At 44.7% G+C, this 20,509-nt stretch overlaps 7 protein-coding genes across 7 annotated transcripts; 3 read left to right on the top strand and 4 right to left on the bottom strand.

Annotated features, from left to right (window-relative positions):
- Positions 1–1,416: 1,416 nt before the first annotated feature.
- TGAM01_v203587 (hypothetical protein) lies at positions 1,417–3,286 on the top strand (the record flags this gene model as incomplete). Its single annotated transcript, XM_018808512.1, has 3 exons — positions 1,417–2,013; positions 2,071–2,250; positions 2,300–3,286. The coding sequence occupies 3 exons, from the start codon at positions 1,417–1,419 to the stop codon at positions 3,284–3,286; spliced, it is 1,764 nt and encodes a 587-aa protein (XP_018658293.1).
- Positions 3,287–5,596: 2,310 nt separating this feature from the next.
- On the top strand, positions 5,597–7,755 carry TGAM01_v203586 (Pro-kumamolisin; the record flags this gene model as incomplete). The annotated part of the gene is made up of 7 exons (XM_024549236.1): positions 5,597–5,707; positions 5,782–6,097; positions 6,187–6,307; positions 6,365–6,582; positions 6,662–7,473; positions 7,537–7,646; positions 7,710–7,755. 7 exons carry the CDS (start codon positions 5,597–5,599, stop codon positions 7,753–7,755), a joined length of 1,734 nt encoding a protein of 577 aa, XP_024406074.1.
- Positions 7,756–7,856: 101 nt separating this feature from the next.
- TGAM01_v203585 (phenylalanine ammonia-lyase) lies at positions 7,857–10,097 on the bottom strand (the record flags this gene model as incomplete). Its single annotated transcript, XM_018808510.1, has 1 exon — positions 7,857–10,097. One exon carries the CDS (start codon positions 10,095–10,097, stop codon positions 7,857–7,859), a length of 2,241 nt encoding a protein of 746 aa, XP_018658291.1.
- A 1,687-nt stretch (positions 10,098–11,784) lies between these two features.
- On the top strand, positions 11,785–13,253 carry TGAM01_v203584 (hypothetical protein; the record flags this gene model as incomplete). The annotated part of the gene is made up of 4 exons (XM_018808509.1): positions 11,785–12,023; positions 12,085–12,510; positions 12,579–12,879; positions 12,933–13,253. The coding sequence occupies 4 exons, from the start codon at positions 11,785–11,787 to the stop codon at positions 13,251–13,253; spliced, it is 1,287 nt and encodes a 428-aa protein (XP_018658290.1).
- A 1,056-nt stretch (positions 13,254–14,309) lies between these two features.
- Positions 14,310–14,615, bottom strand: TGAM01_v203583 (hypothetical protein; the record flags this gene model as incomplete). The annotated part of the gene is made up of 2 exons (XM_024549235.1): positions 14,310–14,475; positions 14,536–14,615. The coding sequence occupies 2 exons, from the start codon at positions 14,613–14,615 to the stop codon at positions 14,310–14,312; spliced, it is 246 nt and encodes an 81-aa protein (XP_024406073.1).
- A 2,328-nt stretch (positions 14,616–16,943) lies between these two features.
- Positions 16,944–18,020, bottom strand: TGAM01_v203582 (hypothetical protein; the record flags this gene model as incomplete). Its single annotated transcript, XM_018808508.1, has 4 exons — positions 16,944–17,204; positions 17,268–17,392; positions 17,452–17,562; positions 17,624–18,020. The coding sequence occupies 4 exons, from the start codon at positions 18,018–18,020 to the stop codon at positions 16,944–16,946; spliced, it is 894 nt and encodes a 297-aa protein (XP_018658289.1).
- A 984-nt stretch (positions 18,021–19,004) lies between these two features.
- TGAM01_v203581 (hypothetical protein) lies at positions 19,005–20,017 on the bottom strand (the record flags this gene model as incomplete). The annotated part of the gene is made up of 4 exons (XM_018808507.1): positions 19,005–19,198; positions 19,269–19,496; positions 19,552–19,671; positions 19,726–20,017. The coding sequence occupies 4 exons, from the start codon at positions 20,015–20,017 to the stop codon at positions 19,005–19,007; spliced, it is 834 nt and encodes a 277-aa protein (XP_018658288.1).
- Between the last annotated feature and the right edge of the window lie 492 nt (positions 20,018–20,509).

Here is a 20,509-nt window from a genome sequence, read left to right as displayed (position 1 = left end):
TCTAGGCTTGTGAAGCCGATTGTAAAAGTCGCCGATTTGGCCTGCCTTTGATCCCTTCCTATCGATCAGTAGGGAAGAAGCAGCAAGTCGGGACATTTCGCTCGGGACATTTCGCTTCGACTTATGGAAAAAGACAGCCTACAAATAATGGATTGATATATAAAAGTGTAAAGGAAAGAAAGCTAGAACTGTGGTTAGATATGCCTATGGAGCAGATATCTATATTGTGGCTAGTAATCAACTTGTAGTGAGTTGAGGGTTGCTTGTCCAAGGGTATAATTGTGGGCTAGGGGCTTCCACGCGTTCCATATCGCTGTCATTACTGCTTGCATGCTGGTGACTATTCTGGACTTAGACACGGTGGACGTAGAGTAACTAGGGAGAGAGCTTGAGGTCCTCTTGATATATTCCATGACGTGATAGCCAGTGGCAGTAGCCTTTGTTTCCACAAAGTAGCTCCCATCCGTCAGCGTTTGCGACCAGAGTCCTCATCCAACCATCATAATATCGTGCATATGTTAGCCCTTTACCAGCGCTCAAAGCAAGCAACAACTGTCCTCGAGACAAGTCCGGCCTATGCTCCGTCAATCAAAGCCCAGGATTGTTTCCCTCTGCTACAGGCAAACGTGATTCGAGTTAATTTGGATGTCTTCTTACAGGATATACGACCGCAGCTACAGCTGTACCCATCCGTAACTAAGTTGAAACCACTGGGGTTAATTTATTGCTGAATAAGTCTATTATTCAACTTTAAAGCGTCGCAGTCGTAGTTCTACTAGGCAAACCTGTTCTTTGACATTGATCTCCTTGTTCCTTTTACATAAGGCTCCAAACGTTCCATTTCTGTCTTGGCTACCTTATGCTAATGTATTTCGCGACTGCAAGTTCTGTCATGCTAATCATTCATGCGTGTCATGTAGTGTTTAGCCAAGTTTGAGCAGCGGTACCGGCGGTTTTGGCATTGACTGGACTTATGCTAGTATCTGTATGTAAAGCTTACCCGGTCAATAAGCCGCGTAGCCTCCATCATGGGAACCGGAGACTTTCCGGTATCCTGCCTATCCGCACACATCCCCGCATATGTGTATGCCGCTTTTCTTTGCGTACCATCGCATATGGCCACAAGTTGGGACACTGAATTCGGCGGTATCTATCCGCGATGCCGGAAGGTCCGGATATTATCGCTGTGGCGCGAAATTGGGGAGCCTCAAAACGTAGGTCGGCTGCGGCTCAATTCCGCCAAAGATAGGTAGCCTGCTGATGATTTGTTTTTCACGGCTTACATCTCGCTACCTGTGGACTATATATCTATATGCCCTTATAACATCGCTACTAACTTCTTAACATCAAATCGGAGTGGGAAAAAAAGAAGAAAGGACAACGAAGAAAGAAAACTGGCAATAACAGACAGTGACAATGGGCTCTGATACACCACGGTTAACTCAATATGCTGCTTTTGCCAACTTGGAGACAGGTGTTAGCCAAATTGGCCACCTAGATTCGCAAGCTGGCACAGTGCAACCTCTGAGGTTCCTCTCCGGTCATCCTGTGGAGAATCTTTATCAGGTTATTGAAGCTGGGCCCCTGCAGATAGTTGCATCTGGTTCTGCAGTCCCATTGACTTCTGTCAAGCTTCTGGCTCCATTCTCATGCCGTGACGTACTTGCTATAGGCAAGAATTACATGGACCATGCACGAGAGTTCAATTCTTCGGGATACGACAGCTCAGATACAGTTGACCGACCGAGTCACCCCGTTATCTTTACAAAACGCGCGACCTCTATTACTGGAGATGGCGATAATATATTCTTGCATCCGGCATTTACACGCAGCTTGGATTATGAAGGAGAGATTGGTATAATTATCAGCAAAGCAGGGTTTCAGATTCCTAAAGAGGACGCTATGGACTATGTATGGGGATATACAATCATTAACGATCTTACAGCGCGGGAAAAACAAAGAGATCATAAACAGTTTTTCATTGGCAAGTCAGCTAATACATTCTGTCCTATGGTAAGGAACTATATATACATAATCCAGTCAATAGCTTATTTACTAACTTGTATTTAGGGTCCTGCTGCTGTTCCCAAAGAAGATCTACCTTTGACCTTGCGGGTTCAGACGTATGTGAACGGCGAGTTGAGGCAAAACGCTACAACCGATGAATTAATCTTCGATATTTCAACCCTTGTTAGCACAATATCTGAAGGACAGACTTTGCAGCCTGGCGATGTTATTGCTTCCGGCACGGTATGAATTTTTATAAACCTTTATGTTACTTGGCTAATAACTGTTAAAGCCTGCTGGAGTCGGCCTCGGACGTACTCCGCCATTGTACTTAAAGCACGGCGATGAGATTGCTGTCTCTGTCTCTGGAATCGGAACTCTTCGCAATAGGGTTACAAGTGACAATGCAGCAGCCAAACAGGTGGCCTCCCAGTCAGCCTTTAGAGTTAGCAATGCTTGCCGCTCCCTTGGTGCCAGCGTAGGGTTAACCAGCATCAATGGCAAACCCCTGAATTACCGACGTCTCGGTTCCGGCCAGGCGAATATTGTTTTCGTCCACGGTCTTGGCGCCACTACTGAGTTCTACTCGCCGATTATCTCTCATCTACAGCTGCAGCAGGTAGCCACTCTACATCTCTTTGACTTTGAAGGCCACGGCCTCAGCCCAACACATCCGCTAAGTGTGTTAACTATGGAGTCTCTGGCAGCCGATCTTGCAGACATCTTCAAGGTTGCCGGGATTAGTGCCTCGAATCCCGCTACTTTGGTTGCGCATTCCATGGGTTGCATAATTGCATTGAATTTTGCACTTGCAAATCCCGGTTTGGTAAGCAAGCTCTTGCTCCTCGGTCCGCCGCCCTCACCTCTCCCAGAGCCACTAAGGATGAGTACCGATGCGCGTGGCTATCTTGCTCAAACACAGGGCATGAAAGCCGTTGTAGACGCCGTCGTGTTAAATGGCACTTCGGAGAATACAAAAAGAGCAAACCCCATAGCAATGACGGCCGCTCGGCTGAGCTTACTCGGACAGGACCCAAAGTCTTACGCTAAAGCGTGTAGGGCGCTAGCAATGGCTACAACTACATTGGCGGTGGAGGCTATAACAGCACAGACGTTGATTGTAACAGGAACAGAGGACAAGGTGTCGCCACCGGCAGTCATAGAGCAGTACTCCCGGCGTATCAAAGGCGCAAAAGCTATAGTGTTGCCGAATGTCGGGCATTGGCATACCTATGAAGATGTAACGGGCGTATCAGAGCAATTAAAGTCTTTGTTATAAATAGATAGGTCTTATACTATAAATTCACATATTTACTACAGGTTTAGTATAAGAATAGCCAACGCAGTTGAAAGTAAGAGCCTGGTGTATACTTCACGTACATTCGCTGTCAGCAGTTATGGCAATTTGTAGCAAAACAAATGTAAAGAAGATCTAGTGTCTTGAGCATACACAAAAGCCACTTGTAGAGCTAGTGTCGCTATATCGGTCGGTAGTTAGGTATACGGTAGTATAGCCCCCACGCCTAGTAGCTCGCTATCCTGCCCTAAAGAGCGGTTGTACAACGAGCTATCGTCAGCGTAAGATCCGAGCTACTTCCTTTACGAATATTCGGCTGGTAAGTCATTGCGTAAGCTCGATATATGAGATACTTCACCATACGGCCTCAAGGATTCTCTTTAACGCGTTACGCGCATACAACGCACAACCAATAGTCTATAATAATGCATATAATCTCGTACATGATGATGACTGATAGTTTCTAATTCTGACAGGCATATATGATCGTGTCATATTTTGACGGTGATCCTTAGCGGCTAGGCGCAGTTAAGACTTTCAAAGGGGGCCTCAATCAAGCCTGATGGCTTCGAACGATTCTGTTGCCCTCATCAAGCTGGCTAACGGTGATCAAACCTGATGGCTTCAATTGAACTGGGCTGCCTTAATCGGCGCAGTGGCTTTGCTCACAACTACGAACGCCCTGAGCGGGCTGTACAATTTTAACTAGGAGATGGAATACTAAGGTACTGCTATCACGATGGAAAATGCCTAAATACTTTTTACAGCGAGTCGTGTGGTGTTTTACCCTACTGTTCAAAGCGCTACCTCAGAAAAAAAGAACAAAACTGCACATCGCTTATATCTTAACCGCGATGCCAATGAACAAGCCGATTAAAACCATCACGTAAGGCTAGTAACCAAGATGGTATGATGATATAGTTTCAATGCATCTGTATGTAGTCTGATGCAACCAGTGCTACACCAAATAGCTTTGAAGAAACAGTGAGATCGGTGAGTGGATATGTATAAAGCTATTTTCCCTAATATTAGGTCTAGTCTTTTGCAAATTTTTCGCTAGCCTAGGCCTATAGCATATTTGACTTATGTGAATAGTTGAACTAAAGGACAAACATCACATTTTGAACAATACCGTGGCCATACTGCTATGGCTGGCTCTCCATTATGGTTTAGATTATATAACAGTCCGTTGATACACTACAACTAAGTAGTTATCATAGATTCCCTTTCCCGAGTCCTTGCTGCGATGTACCTTTCTTTTTTTAACCGTTTAGCTATTAATGGAAAGCAGGAGTGTCTTTACTCTAATTAATTAGACTTATTACGATTTATGGCTGGATTGTTGTTTTACTCTTACGTTATAAACACGTGGTATAGTGGCTTTATTGTCACAGAGCGAAAACACTTTGTCTTTCAAAACTTTCGAACCACAGCTGTTGTGATGCAGATCTATTCGATATTATCTGCAGCAGTATATGACGAATCCATATATGCCTCAAGATCATGTGGATATTATGTATCTGTATTTGTTATCTACAATTTCCGCGACGCAAATAGACCAATAACAATAAAGAGGAAAATGAAGAGACGCTTTTACGTGCCGAGAATCTCTTGGCATTTAATTATTCTGCCAATTCGATCTATCTCATGTCCAAGATTCGGTCATATTGCGTTATTTCCCATTTTCTAGCCTAATTGTCTCTATAAGTACCTGCCCTTTCAGTCTTGGACGCGGGGTTTATGATCAGCACGCCATATATCGTATGGATGGTAATAATGCGTTAGACAAAGTCTTATAGATATTATAGGAGGATGTACTACTGTTAAATTATTGGGTGTTTCGTTCTTTTGCGAGGATTGATCAGCCTTTAATCTAAAGGTGATTTTCAATATGCTACTTAAAGTTTCTTCTTTTGCTGCTGCAGCGATATTTATTGTTGATGCCATTGCCGGTCCTATTACTCGAGATACTGCCCTTGGCATTGATGCGAGAGAACTTCCGAATACTCATAGGCTCCACGAACGGCATTCTTCTCCTGTAGTCCACAAATGGACTAAGAAGGAGAAAGTTCCGCGTGCAGTGAAGCTGCCTATGAGAATTGGCCTTAAGCAAGTCAATTTAACTGCCGGAGAAAAGCGGCTATTGGAAATGTAAGATATGGCGGCTGGATCCATTGGGCAATCAATACGAAGTCTTGCGTTTCCATGACATATAGATATCTGATTGCCTTTATACAAATACTCATTCCGTTGTGCAGTTCCAATCCTACGTCTTTCCACTATGGGAACCATATGACTCCAGAGGAGGTTATCGACTTCTTTGCACCACCTCGGTCTAGTGTTGACGCAGTCATAGCATGGCTCACCGAGTCTGGGATCTCTGCAGATCGCATTGGTCAATCAGTAAACAAACAGGTGCTTTCTCATCTCATTTAAATGACATTGAACGTTGTGTTAACCAACTAACCCCTATATAGTGGCTACAATTTGACGCCTCTGTTGAAGAAGTGGAATCTCTCCTCTACGCTGACTTTTTCCTATGGGAACACAATTCCGGTAGCGAGGATATAGCTGCGGAGAAATATCACGTTCCTAGTAATATTCAAGAGCACATTGACTATGTAACTCCTGGCACTAGGCTTCGAACAGGCAGCGCCAAGACCCATTTGAGCATTCCTAGCGAGAAGCGAGCTGCTAGTCTCTCAGGGCGACCCGATGTATCCTTGTTGTCTGGCTTTCCTAATCCCAATAGTACTACATGCAGTATTTATGTTACCGCGGATTGCACAAGAGGTAAGCTTCATGTTCTCCGTGCAGCGACACATCCCGCCACCGTGATTGTTTTGTTATGCGCATGGCGAGAAGCGACTAATTGTTTCTAGCCCAATACTCAATACCGAATGGTACAACGGCATTTCCAGGTAACCAGCTTGGAATTTTTGAATCCTCGAATGATCATTACAGCCGTCAGGAATTGGATGTGTATTTTTCAACGCTTTATCCGTAAGTTGGGAAATCATTCCTACTGTGATGCACCATTGACGCCTTTAATCGCTCTAGCTATATACCCAATGGCACATGGCCAGAAGAAAGACTCATCGATGGCGCAGTTGGAGCAATTGAAGATCCATCTAACTTCACGAATGTGGAGGATGGAGCTGAATCAGCGCTGGATTTTAATTCGGCCATCCCACTGATTTATCCCCAAGGGACAGTTCTTTTCCAAGAAGATGACCAGTGGTATGAATCTCATGGTGGATACAATGGATTTTGGAACAGTACGTCTACAATTGGCACAAACAACGCCTACTTACTTCTTCCACACTGTGTCATTTCTCTAACGACGGTATTTCACAGCGTTCCTTGATGCCATCGATGGTAGTTATTGTACATACAGCGCATTTGGAGAAACAGGAGACTGCACTGACCCGGACTGTTCGGATCCGGTGTACCCTGATCCCAACCCCGGTGGATACAAGGGTCAGTTACAGTGCGGTGTTTACAAGCCAACCAACGTTATCTCCATATCATATCATCAGGTAGAAGGAGAACTTCCCGACTCGTACTTTAAACGGCAATGCAACGAATGGATGAAACTGGCACTACAGGGAACAACCATCATTACTTCCTCTGGAGATGTCGGTGTAGGTCAAAAAAGCCAGTGTGGCGGTAACGAGAAGCAAATCTTCTCTCCGCACTCAGCAGCTTCTTGCCCGTACGTTTTATCTGTCGGGAGCACGCAATGGGATCGCTTCGCCAATGCAACAGGACCTGAGTTACCTTATGAGAAACTTAATGAAGTTGCGACAACCAGATTTGCGAGCGGTGGAGGTTTCAGTCAAATCTTTGGAACTCCCAGCTACCAGCAAGAAGCCGTGGCAGCCTACTTCGCCCAAGTCGAGTCTTCTCTTCCTTTTGATGGCTATGATAATTTCGTCATCGATGGAAACTATTCATCCGTCAGTAGTGGTGTTTATCACCGCGGAGGTCGCGGATACCCAGACGTTGCTGCTGTTGGAGACCGACAAGTGGTCTTCACCGGAGGCAAATGGCAGCTAATAGGAGGGACTTCTCTCTCATCGCCTGTTTTTGCGTCAGTGATAACACTGATTAATGAAGCCCGACTTGAAGCAGGAAAAAGCACATTAGGCTATTTGCATCCGGTTTTGGTAAGTTAATACTATTCGCACTCGGTATCTTGGTCGAATGATTGTTTACAATATTCCCCATAGTATTCAAACCCACAAGTCTTTCACGATGTCACAGTTGGTCACAATCCAGGATGCAACAGTTCCCCAGGATTCCCAGCAGCTACAGGATGGGATCCAGTCTCTGGCCTAGGGTAAGTTACAACTGTCGGCTGGTAACAGACTCTCTGTTTTCCGAACTAACATTTTAACGCTAGGTCGCCAAATTTCCCTGCGCTGATGGACCTTTTGCTGAAATTGTGATAAACAATAGCGGTCTCTTCACTTACTGGGAGATGGATATTCTGTTTACAAGCTTTATAAATATATTAAGAATGTTATACATACATCTCATCCAACATGCATCATGGCTCATAAAACTCCAACATGTGCGTTGGTAATTGACCATTGCAAATTGACAAGTATATTCTCCCTACTATAGATCCGATGCTATCTGAGTCTTTTTGGAAGTTTTCAGTAGGTTCCTGGCTAAGTTCGCTGATATGTCGAATTGCAGCGCCATTGGCGATGCCATTAGATACATCCACCTGGCCATTGGTAGGCTTGTAAGACTTGGACTTGTGAGCTTTGTCCGATTTCAAACTAGACAGTCTTGATTGGAGTTGATTTGGCTCGGAGAATCCACGATGTAATGTAATTCCAATGCGATTTCTAACGTATGTATAGATGCACCTTGAACCGGATCCCAGATAATTTGGTGTTTCCTGGACTAGGAAAAAGCGCTCTCGACATTGGCAATATAGGTGACTAAGAATGGTTGCAACTCGTATTTGGTAGTCTTCTAAATGCTTCATTGTCGCCAAAAGCTTCATAGAGCTCAGAAACTCTACAATATCACCAACTGTCGTACGGGATGTTTCAAGGCACCTTTGATCAAGATCGAGATGAGATAGCTTGCTCCACACTTCAAGTATAGAGTCCCAGGCATATCTCTCTAAAGCCGAAAGAGTGTCTGAAGTCTCAATAATTGAGCCAAAAGTACTTCTAACCATATCCTTTGTTGCTGGCTCCGCCATCTCAATAAATTCCAAGTGTAGACATCGCAGGTCAACGGCTTGACAAAGTGCATATATATAAGCTGCAGACATGAGAGATAGGATCTCAACACATTCCATCGCCCGGCGGGATGCAATGAGGGCAAGGGAATTGAGAGACTGGTTTCCCATCTCTGCGTTCACAACATGTGGGCTGATGGGATGGGCGAGAGACGCCAGCTCAGACATGTATGCAGCCATAGTGATATCGATTCCCTTGAACGTATAGGACAAGCTAGGCTCATCCACACACAAATTTGGAGACAGCCCATTATTAAATTTATTGCTAATGAGTTCCGTGCATTGGGCAAATAGCAAACGGCCCAGGTTTTGCATAGCCAAGATGGTCTTCTCCATAGCTGATGTAACAGACATGGCTTGGAAGTTGCCTCCGTGGTGGATGCGCCCACCTTGGACGTCGATCAATGGATTGTCTGTCGTTGAATTGAGCTCAACTTCAATTTGTTGCTGAGCAAGAAGCAAATCCTCCAACTGTGGCCCGATCCACTGCGGCGCAGTGCGTAACGCATACCGGTCCTGTGCTAGTCCTCGTCCTTGAGGATTGCTCTGGGATGCCAGCCGAGATCCCTGAAGAAAGCTGGTGATATTGGCAGCTGCCTCTTCTTGCCCTCGATGGGGCCGGATAGCAGAAATAAATGAGTCGTAGTTGTGTGTTGTCCCAGAAAGTGCTTCTGTTCCCATGGCTGTCAGAAATTGTGACAAAACCGCCAGCTGTTTAGCTCGATGAATGACCAAAGCTGCAGCTGCGGCACTTGCCGATGTGCCATTGACAATGCCAAGGCCTTCCTTTGCCTGAAGACGCTGTGGTTCCACTCCCGACACTTGAAGCGCCTCTCTAGCCGTGACAACAGTTCCAGCAAGGTTGCCATAGGTAGCTGCAGTTCCGACGCGCATATATATATCAGCGTTTCCTTGAACAGCTCCAGCAATGTAAGATAGCGGGCCGAGATCCCCAGATGCGGAAATACTACCACGCAGCGGTATAACAGGAATAATGTCTTTCTCGAGAAGAGACATTACTGTGCCAATAACGTTCATTCGCACTCCTGAATGTCCGCGTAGAAGGGAATTGGACCGAATCAGCATAGTTGCTCTTACAATTGCTCGAGGCAAGGCGTGACTGCGCAATATGCCTTGACTCATTACATCATCATGAGCCACATGGCCCATATCAGACGGTAAGAGTATCCCGGCGTTGAGAAATCTGATCAGTCCATCTTGCAGGGCTTCAGTCTTTTTTGTGCGAGTATCGGCACTACCTCCGAAGCCCGTGGTAACACCATAGACAGTTCGTCCTTGAGCTAGCTCTTGCTCTAAGAAGTCAACGCTTTGTTGAACTTTGCTGTGGACGGTAGCGTCATCGGATATGTACGACGGTTTGCCATGTAACGCAACAGCAACCACTTGAGCGACTGTTAATGACTCTCCGTCTATGTGTATTTTGCCATGCGACGAAAGAGCGGTTTTGAGCGCTACATGTTCGCGGATGACTAGGTTTGTGAAGTCATGAGATGTTGATCTTTTGAACATTGATTATAATGCTTGGGCTGAAAAGAAGAACTTGATAAAAACTGCCAGCTTCAAAGACTCTTGAAGATTTGCAGCCAATTGCTACCAAGAGATAGTATTGCATCTTTATATCGAAGCGCATATCACATGGTACAATGCCAGCATTCCAAGAACCGACTCTATCCCTCTACTACGTCATGATTAGCTTACAATTTTGTTTGTAACACAAACTGACTTGGATTTGTAAATTCTTCTCCGGAAAACACAGGGGGATGGTGACTGCCAGCGGGCAATTCGGAGCAATATGTCTCATGAAAATATCCGCAATTGATCCTCGTGCTCACAGGCGACATAGTCGAAGGTCAATATCTCGTTCGATGTTACTGACAGGCTACGGAGTCTAGAACCTTACATAGACATACCCATTTGCAAAATCACTCTACTCTGAGTCTAGCGGGGCTATAGATGAGCGACAGAGTCATTCAATTTGGCCAATATAACAATGTTTTACGCTAAATGTTCCATCGCCTCTGACGCCTTCGGAACAATCTACTACAAATAGCTAGAGTCAGCAGAGTCAGCAGTAACATTGCCAGGAGCTACATTGTGTAGAAGAGTCCTTTAAGATGCATATGTTACTCTATGCGAGGCACTTTATAGATATCATAGCACGTGCCTTGAGATTGGTGGTCAGCCCGTTTAGCCTATTGGTGGGGTTTTGGGAATCGCTCCTTGTTCTTCGCAATAGCTAGCCTTTCGGGACATTCAAAAAATCTCATTTATAGTTCAGCAAGAAACTTGAACATAGCCCACAGATAGTCAGACACAGAATACTTTAGCTCTGAGATACATACGGATGAAGCCGATAGGTAACAAATGCCTAGAAGCCCACTTACTGCGAGTTTAATAGCCTTTCGGTTTTTGCATGCTAGATTCCCTGCCAGGTTTCATCAATTAGGTTCTCGGATTTGGATGCCATCTACCCAAAAGAGCGTTGATTATCAATCGTTTAAAGTCGTGCCGCCACTCGCCACAATCTCTCATTGGTCAACCAATTTTGGCAGCATAAATATCAGCGATATATGTCTGCTTTGGGAATGTGCTCGGTACGTAAGATGGAGTTTTCTGCGACGTGAATTTGCGCCCTCTGTTCTATACGGAGAATACAGAACATAAGCCGCGGCTTGAAGTGGTATTAGATATCTTATGACATGGGGAGTAAAGTATTTTAAACTGTTCTAACCTATTACATCCTATCTAGTCACCCGTATTTCGAAAAGGGATTTGTCTCGACTTTTTTTTTCCAGCATTTCATTTGCTTTATTTAGCAAAAATTGATGAATTACTTCAATAGGAATTTTTCCCGTAGTCGACTAACCCTCATTCGAAACGGGAGGGTCGGCTCGCTTGGTGCTATCTGACCAAGGCCCGCTGCCGAGACTTCTAATTCGCCAGCAGTCGAGCCTATTGTCTAGCGGGCTTCTGTCTGTGGTGGGTTCATGTGAGGTCTTACTGTTCAGCTGCATTGGAGTGAGACATGACAAGGGATGTCTCTAATATGATAAATGATCGTGTCATGAACGCTATTGCTTATAATCCCAGGGTTTGTATTTCAAGGCGAGCTATTTCTTTTGTGAGACCAAACTATTCCCTATCACGTTTGGAGTGTCTCGCATTCTCTCGCCGGTCTGATAATCGGTGTATCAGTATGACTTCCAATGGTCAGCAAAATCTTGTTTCACACCTCTCCGTCTTGTACGAGAGTGCTTCTCAATTTGCTTCTGAGACAGCCTTTTTGATTCCCCATGAAAGTAATGGCGATCAAAAACAAGATTTTAGTTGGGATACAGTCACCTATGAGCAGTTCCTAAATGATGTGGAGCGTTATGCCTTGCTTTGGAGGCGTGTTCTCCTCTCCCGAGAGATTTCAGCTGGATCAATTGTTGGGTTATGGAATGTCTACAACTTTATACACTCGGATTGCGAATAATTTACTAATTTCTAACAGGATTCCTGGTTTCACATACTTGGACCTTCTTCATATTTACGGTATCTCAAGGGCAGGGTACATCCCACAGCTCTTTAGCATTCGACTGCCTAATCCCGCCGTAATCTTTGAGCTCATCTCCAAAACAAACGCTGCAGCTCTTATTTATCACGGTTCATTTGGTTTGAACATCTCAAACTGTTTAGTACCCCACTTCTCTTTGAACTCTTTGCCTCATTCGCTTTCCAGCAAGGAGCTTGGGACTCTTCCTCCATTACAATCTCCTGGCCCCAATAGCGTGATATTCATTTTTCATACCAGCGGCTCAACATCTGGCACTCCTAAGCTCGTTCCGTGCACTGGAAAGTGGATTGACTTCATGGTGAAGAAATCTACTGTTGTTGCGACACCACGAGCCGCGTCTGGCCGAGATGTGACAGTGTGGATGTAATCTCTCTCCCAATCCAGCCACTCTTAGAATTTGCTATATGTCTTGTATACTGATATAGTGATAGGGGAAGCCTGTGTCATATTGCTCAATCCTTTATGATTATGGGATTTCTTAAGCATGGAAGTTGTACAATCCAGCCTTCTCAAATCGCCTTCTCAGCAGATGAGCTGCAAAACATGGTCCATCGGTGCGGACTCAACCGCCTCAACCAGTTTAGTACATTTATTTCAGCCCATTTTCGCAGAGCCAGAGAAAACCCAAAGCTGTTAGTAGATCTACAAATGCTGGATTCGATTCTGTACAGCGGATTGCCCATGCCTCAGGAGGAGGAAGACTGGGCGTATAAACACGGGTTGAAGCTATCGGTAAGTGAGATCAATCTCCAGTTGGCGTCTATACATCTACTAATGAATCATAGAATATATTTGGAAGCACTGAAGTAGGTGGCATGATGGTGTCTATCGATGGCGCAGGTTCCGATGCTGCCTTGCTTCGCCCTTTGCCCGGTACGGTCTATATGTTCGAGCCGGCCGTGGCGGAGGACAACGGCCGTCAATTCACAGAGTTGATCATCTTACCGGAGTCTCCAGACTGCCCTGTGGAGTCCTTTCGGCAGAAAGATGGCAAATTCCACACTGGAGATCTATTCATGGAAATTAAGCCAGGATGCTACAAATTTTGTGGGCGTAATGATGACTGGATTAAGAGCGAAAACAGTCTTCGTTGCGATACTAGGTAATCAAGCTCATTCTATGACTACTACATCTTACTCACATGAAACAGAGTGATTGAAGAAAATGTGCTCCAAGTCTGTGGAGATTTGGTGGATAGCTGCATTGTAGTCGGAACAGGGCGGCCCAGCCCAGCCTTGTTTGTGGAAACTGCTTCCAATATCGACCATGAACAATTGAAGCGGACAATCTTGGATAGGATACAGCCATTTCATTCCCGGCTATATATTCATGAGCGCATTACCTCAACGAGACTTGTCATTACTGTTCCGCCCAGCTCACTCCCACGGACAGCCACAAAAGGCAATATTCGGCGGCAAACTGTAGAAGTGGCATACCGGGCCTTACTGGACAATGTTTATCAAGATGTAAAAGTATCAGGATAGCATGAAGTTATCGCATGTATGGAGCGCTAGAGTTGGCGTACCACATACGGCACTTTAAATAGGTCACTTGCATTACAGCTTGAAAGTGCAAATAGCCTACCAACTTGTTTACCAACAAAGTCTCATATCAATCTTTTTTATTTCCACCACGTAGTTTATACAAAACCCGCTCTATTTCTTATATATTTGATGTTAAAAATGCACGTCCTTGACTATTATATAGCATGGGCAGCAGCAGCTGAACGCCATATCAACACCCCATTTCATTGGGTGGGACAAAGGATGCGCGCACCAATATTGTAAGTATTAAAAAACCCAACTTCATGCAGATATATTTTTTCGATATAGTAAAGAGATATATGTAATGCACGAAAGAGACACGAGTTAACTGGGCTCACAAGGTTGGTCAGGTGCCCTACTACTTATGCCGCAATGGACCTGTTGGTAAGGGCTAGTATATGGGCTCATTGAACTGCTTTTATGGCCAAGTGCACAAGAGTGCCATAATGAGATGTTGTTCGATAGTTAGACAAACTTAAATGTAGTATTAAATTGACTCTAGTAAATAGTCATACCCGCTATCTATTATTTCATGTGTGATATCATCAGAAATGCATTATTTAACTCCATCTCAATAGTGTGATCATATTGTTGCTGCCAGTGGGATTGTAAGACGTGTTATGCCGCCTGGGTTTCGTCTTTTGGCGCCGGCGTAACCTGCGTTTCTTGAACAACTTTGCCCTCTTCTGCTCTTCGTTGTTGCAGATATCGATCTCTTTCGGCTCGCTCTGTGGCTAAAACTTGAAGCTCTTGCTGTGTACCTTTCTTCAGCAACCGTGGAAACCTAGGTAGGTATCAAATCAATATTACAACGCGCTTATACATGGAAAAATCGAGTACATACCAAAACCAAACGCCTATGAATCCAACGCCGCAAATTGTGCTGAGCGCAGCGACCGGTATTACCCAGCTAGGACTGCCCATATTATAGATTGAAGGGGGAAAAAAATGTTGGTTTTTGACGGCTTTCTTGATTGTTTATCACAGGGTTTGCTCTGCTGTAAACTGAGAAATGTAAGCGGTGGATAAGGCCGATATATGGCCCGGGTGCTCCAAATAGTGATTGATCGCACTGTTATTCCATTAAGTTGCAGATTCTCGTAAAATATGTCTTATAACCTAGTTCATGTGCTATTCAGTACATAGGTAGTTATTTATAGGTAGTCTAATAAAGAAATCTATGGCGTATTATTCGGGCTATTCCTTCGAAAAGCCGTTCCTAGCATATCCCGTGACATGAATAATGGCGACTAGTAGCCAATAGGAGAAAAACAGGCAAAGAAGGTATGCTCCAACAACAAAAGATCCTCTCAGCAGTTAGATAATAGTCATTTAAGTTCACAAGCACCCCCGAGGTAGACCCGACATGGAACCAATCAATGAAGATGGAAAAGGCAATCGAATACGGGGTAGATGCTCTACTAGCACCAAAATGCTAAGACGTGGAGGTGCTAGATCTAGATACGGGCAGTGAATCTCTTGGTTTACGTGCTTCAACGGGGAGTCGGCACTGGATTAGGTCGCTGCCTTACGCTAATACGCGCTATCGGTCTATAGCCTATTTTCGATTTTTCACCTGCACATGCCCTCCATGTACGATGAAGAATGTACTGTAGGCGGATTGCAGATGATCACACTAAAACAAAAGGCCCGTCTTCGCGGCGTTATCAGCTTGTAGCGTTTTGTATAAAAGCCAAGGTCTCGCCATCGGATCATTCTCTGCAGGAACCAGAAAGAGCTCTCCTCCTTTCGAGTTCTGCTACACGCTCTTTGGAAACAGCTCCATGTGCTGAGAGGCGCATGCAATCGCTGGCAGAAAGACAAAAAAAGACAAACGCGAATCTGTCCCAGGCAATGGCTAGCGTTCTCTTAGCTCACAGAGACTTACAAAGACTGTACAGGGAGTTACCCTGAGCTGGAAGGGTTGGAAAATGAGGTGCGAAAGCGAGCCACAAATCCAACATACAGTCGACACGATTACATCTAGATAGGGCACATAAAAGTAATGAAGAGCAAGCACGCACGCACTGCGATGGAAACCCATTCCGAGCCATGCATTCCCTCCTACTGCAGTAGAATAGCGGGAAGTCTGATGTAAAGCGGCTTCTTTTCGCGTAATAAAAACGGCCCGAATCTGTTGCTGCTGACATTTCCTGGGGTCGCGGGCTACGGTAAACCGGCACCAGATCTTCGCGGCTAGTACCTATTGCTACAGGGTACGTGCAAGAGACGATGAAAGATCAAAGGTTGGAGAATGTCTTGATCCTGGGCGTGGTGTTGAAAAAGCTTTTGACAGGTATCAATGCTGATGTGCTGGTAAAGCTAGACTGGGAGAAGTCAACAACCCAACGGTCTCAACATTATACGTCCACTCTTTGCTACGGCTCAGTCTTTTCCATAGTGACATTTAATGATGCTAGAACTGTGCTCGATGCGGGCATGCATGTTCCAATGATCGGGAAGATAAGCATAATATTATACAACTAGCTTACCACGCTGCGCATCGGAAATACTACTCTCATCGAGGATTAAGCCTGACGTACTAACAAAGAGAAAGTCTTGTTCAAGCTGAAGTGTGAGCTTAAGGCCCATACGCCGCAACAGTAAATGAACGTGAATTAGAAGCCTACGTCCTGGGCAGCGTCTAAATATACTCATCGAAGAAATAGCGTTGTGTTATCCAGCACTTGCGCATGAGCGAATGAGATTAAAGTTGTATACGCGACAGGCTTCAACCTACTGTGTAATCAACGAGAGATGCTAATAAACCCATCACTATCTTATTACAGGCAGGGAACCGGGCTGGGCGATATAGCAGCAGGATAGGTCGCACCACACGCTCTCAAGGGACCCAACTCTTCAGAGGCCGCTAACGCTTAAATTGAGCCTATAACTACAACTAGAAGACAACAATCTACCTGCCCAGGTATAAATTTCCCCGCCTAAAGTCAAAACGACGATCAACCATGTGAGGCAAGCAATCTCATAGCAGCTTATTCGACTGCAATCATTTTTTTTTAAATCGCTTCTTCTACTTACTAGATTCTAGCCAATCCGTTTTCGAAAGTAGTTTTATTCGTCATTGCCCAAGATTTTGTCTGATTACCTCGGACTGGGGAAGAGATGCAATCGACAAAATGACCTGATCAAAATCATTTTTAAATTAACGCTCTATGTAGTTTCAATCAAGCTTCGCTAAAAATTACATGACTGAAGTATATATAACATCAGGCTCGCCTTTAAAATTCTTTTTCAAGGGCCAACGATGTCTTGTGCATCGTCCATCCTTCGAGCTTCAATCCAAGAGATGGCTTCTTCTCGGTTGCGGCAAACATGAGGCTGTCCTCTGTCTTTATCATCTGGAGTTGACATAGATCCTTCTAGAGTCATGTCCAGGTTGCAGAGAATGCTGTTTCGGAGATACTCAAAACAATGGGCTGCATGCATTGGGTTGTCATCCTCGCTCGGCCCGTTCAGTATCAACTGGTGATAGCTGTCCACGCTGTAGTACAACTTGAAGAATAATGTTAGTTTCTGATGTAGTAGAAAGTAGGGGCGTTCCGTGATATAACTTACGCAGTGTAGTGCATGTGTCCATGATGCCTCAAACAACGGCCCAGAACGGATGGGGTCGTCGGTAATGGGTTGTCCAAGTAGAGGGTGATCCGCGTAATTGGGAATGATAACGCTTCCGCTTCCGACTAAGACATCTTTTAGCATAACCTGACATTGCATGGAGGGTTAAGTGGCTGTCACGTACGTGGCATCAACATATCCCAGTTTCTTCGGATCTCCATGCGATTATCATTCGACGTTATGTTTGGAAAGTATTTGTCTTCTTCCGGCTTAAGGAAAGTGTACGAGTGAGATACTATGGAACACAGGTTAAATAAAAATCTTTAGAGTAACGAAGCAGAACCGGTGATGCGTACATGTCTTGTAAAGGCCATTAATATCGCTGCCTGTCTCGACATATCGATCGCTGCCGCTTATTTCCTGAAGATCGCCTTTTGGCTGTGTGTTGTTGTCTTGTTTTAAAAAGACTAACAGAATCAGAGTACTCTGTAGTGAAACAATTACCGCCCATCGTAGCCATGTCCATAAGTCAGAGGACATTTTGAATCGACTAGCTCGCAGTTGCTGTGCTAAGGATGATAATGTTAATTCGTCTGTATCATCTCGATAGGGTAGAAGCTCTGCTTTATCCATATTTTCAATGGTTGAGGAGTATTTGGTCGCATCAGATGCATTATCTTCCAAGTCAACATCTTCGCCCTCCTGAAAGTCGTGACTTTCCCTGAGCTTTGAGTAATTTTTAGAGAATGCCATATTAGACGGCTGATCGTTTAAGTATAAGGTATACAATGCCTTGAAACAGCAATCCACGCAATGAGAAAAGAGAATAGAGGAAGAAGGAAATGTGTAAATCTCTCTGAACCAGCAGAGGATAATGTTTGTCGGAAGTGCGAGAAGGAAGAAGAGGCGCCCGCCGGAAAAAAAGTGAGCTATGAAGGGTTAGATAGCCTTTACCTCCAATTCTAATGCATAGCTCAAACTGTTACTGTTTGATGCGACAAGATTCATTTTTAAAGAAGAACCATATGATGGAGGACATTATCCCCTCTTCGCGAAGAGCGACAACATGTGCCAAGCTATACCAGTAGTCAAACTGATGTTTGGATGTTTGGTAACTGGGCGAGTAAATGCACCAATGAAGTACAAGCCAAATTGTTTCTGTTTCAATTCTATAACACGAAGGGGCTGATGCAATACTCCGCACGGGCCCCTTAGCTGAATCAACACCGAACTACATTGGTCTGGGTTTCAAGATAGTGGCAACCGTTCGTTCACCATAAAATCATGGAGCACTAAATCCCCCATGTCTAGTGCCGACTGCCCCGGGCGCATATACACCTGAGAGTAGGTATCAGCTAGGCGGCCAGTGGTCAAGTGAAAAATTAGTTGACTTCATCGCAAATTTTAGTTCGGTTAGCAAGCGAACTTCAGGTGAGGAGACTTAGTCTCTTCTAGCGTTAGAGATTCTTCTCCTGGGCGATCAACATCTCCATAGAGTATTCTTGGGAGATCACCCAAAGGGTTAGGGGAAAAAAGGGAAAGAAACAAAACTTTGTACAAAAGTAAAAGTTGTGCAGGTGAATATCATAGTGATTAAGAATAATATGTAGGTAAGGTAGGCAAGTGGCGATGTGCACCCATACGAATGTATAGAGAAAAAGATGGTTATTAACGTGAAATCAAGGCTATTTGCTATCTATCTACATAAGGCACAAGAAAAGATGAAAAACAACACAGCTAGTGCTCCAACACCTCCATATTTCCTACTGAGTGATCTACCGCCCACTCGCGCACCTTGTCAAAGTTGCGACAAACGTGCTTCGAATTTAGCTCGGGCCAAGCGAGAGGGTCATCTGGGATCATATAGAAAGTAAACAGGCCGATGTCTGCGTTGCATTGGATGTTTTGACGCAGCACTTCGATACAGTGATCTATGAATCTGTTAGCTAAATGATCCTCAACGTTTTTGACGTGGCGGTGCCAAGTTTGCGATATACATACCTGTATGAGCTTGAAGGGCTTCTGGACCATGGCCGAACTCTCCACCAAGTGGTTCGTAGTATTCCCTGTAGGTGACCCGGCGCAAAAGGTTTAAACAGTGTAGATGATGGAAGACTTCCATACCAACTCTATAGCCTTCTTCTCCAGTGACAGGATGATTGACTTTGAGTGAAGTGTCTGGCATATCCAACCTCGAGATGTCGTGCTTTGGTATCCATTGGTCACCCACTTTTACGCCAGTGTCAGATTTGTTTATTGACAGAGTTATTCATCGCACACTTACTGTCATAGGAGATTTCTCTCCAGGCTTCATCTACCTCAGGCCCAGCGCCAACGAAGGGATTGCCTTTGGTTGTAAGGTTATATCGAACATGGCTGTATTCGACGGATACATCGGCGGGCGCTGTATATACCATTAGCTGCTTTGAAATGTCATATCATGTTATAAATGACTTACACCAAGCTGAGATTTGCCGAATGTGATATAGAGTTGATGATCGCAAGAGTATAGTCATGACGAGCATCCCGAATGAAGTAAACAATAGAGCGGCATGAACGGCCCATAGCCACTTAGATCTAGCCCATCTAGAAGCTATTCCACGGAGAGAAGACTTGTAGCACGGGTCCGAGTCGCTTGATAAATAGTCGAGGTCGTCAATTGCTTGCAATGTCGAAGAAGAGTCGGATGACAGACGGGTAGGCTTTTCGCCAGGAAAAGCCACCTCAAGAGATCGATACTCGAAAGCCATGGTGATGTGAATCGGGCAAAAAAAAAAAAAAAAAAAAGGAGTTGTCTTAAATTCTGAAAAAAAAAAAAAAGAAGAAGAGAAGGTTTTGGTATATCGCATGCCACTGGAGGATTTGACTCTGTTCAATTCATAAGAGAGAGGGAGTAGGCGAATTGAATTAATGCCATGACTCGCCGTTATCAAGCTTAGGAGGCTGGTCTGGTGCGTGACACAGGGGGGCAAGGAGACTTTAGTGATACGCGTCCGAAGTTTTCAGAACAAACGTCAATTCATCTTGAATCTAAATGTGACATCTAGGCACTTCAGAAGAAAAGATCACCACTTTTAAAACCACTAGGCCAAAATGTCGCTCGTATTTGCGTCGCGAGCTACTGTCTGAATACGGCAGTTTCACAGCTTCTCGTGATGCACAGCTGTAACCTCCTAGTAGGGGCGCCTAGCGCAACCCCGACTTAAAAATGGAGCTTCGCTATAGCATACCTATAGTTTAGG

The sequence above is a fragment of the Trichoderma gamsii genome, assembly GCF_001481775.2.
Source record: "Trichoderma gamsii strain T6085 chromosome Unknown Scaffold_9.2, whole genome shotgun sequence".
NCBI lineage: Eukaryota > Fungi > Ascomycota > Sordariomycetes > Hypocreales > Hypocreaceae > Trichoderma > Trichoderma gamsii.
This window is presented reverse-complemented; position numbering and strand designations above follow the sequence as displayed.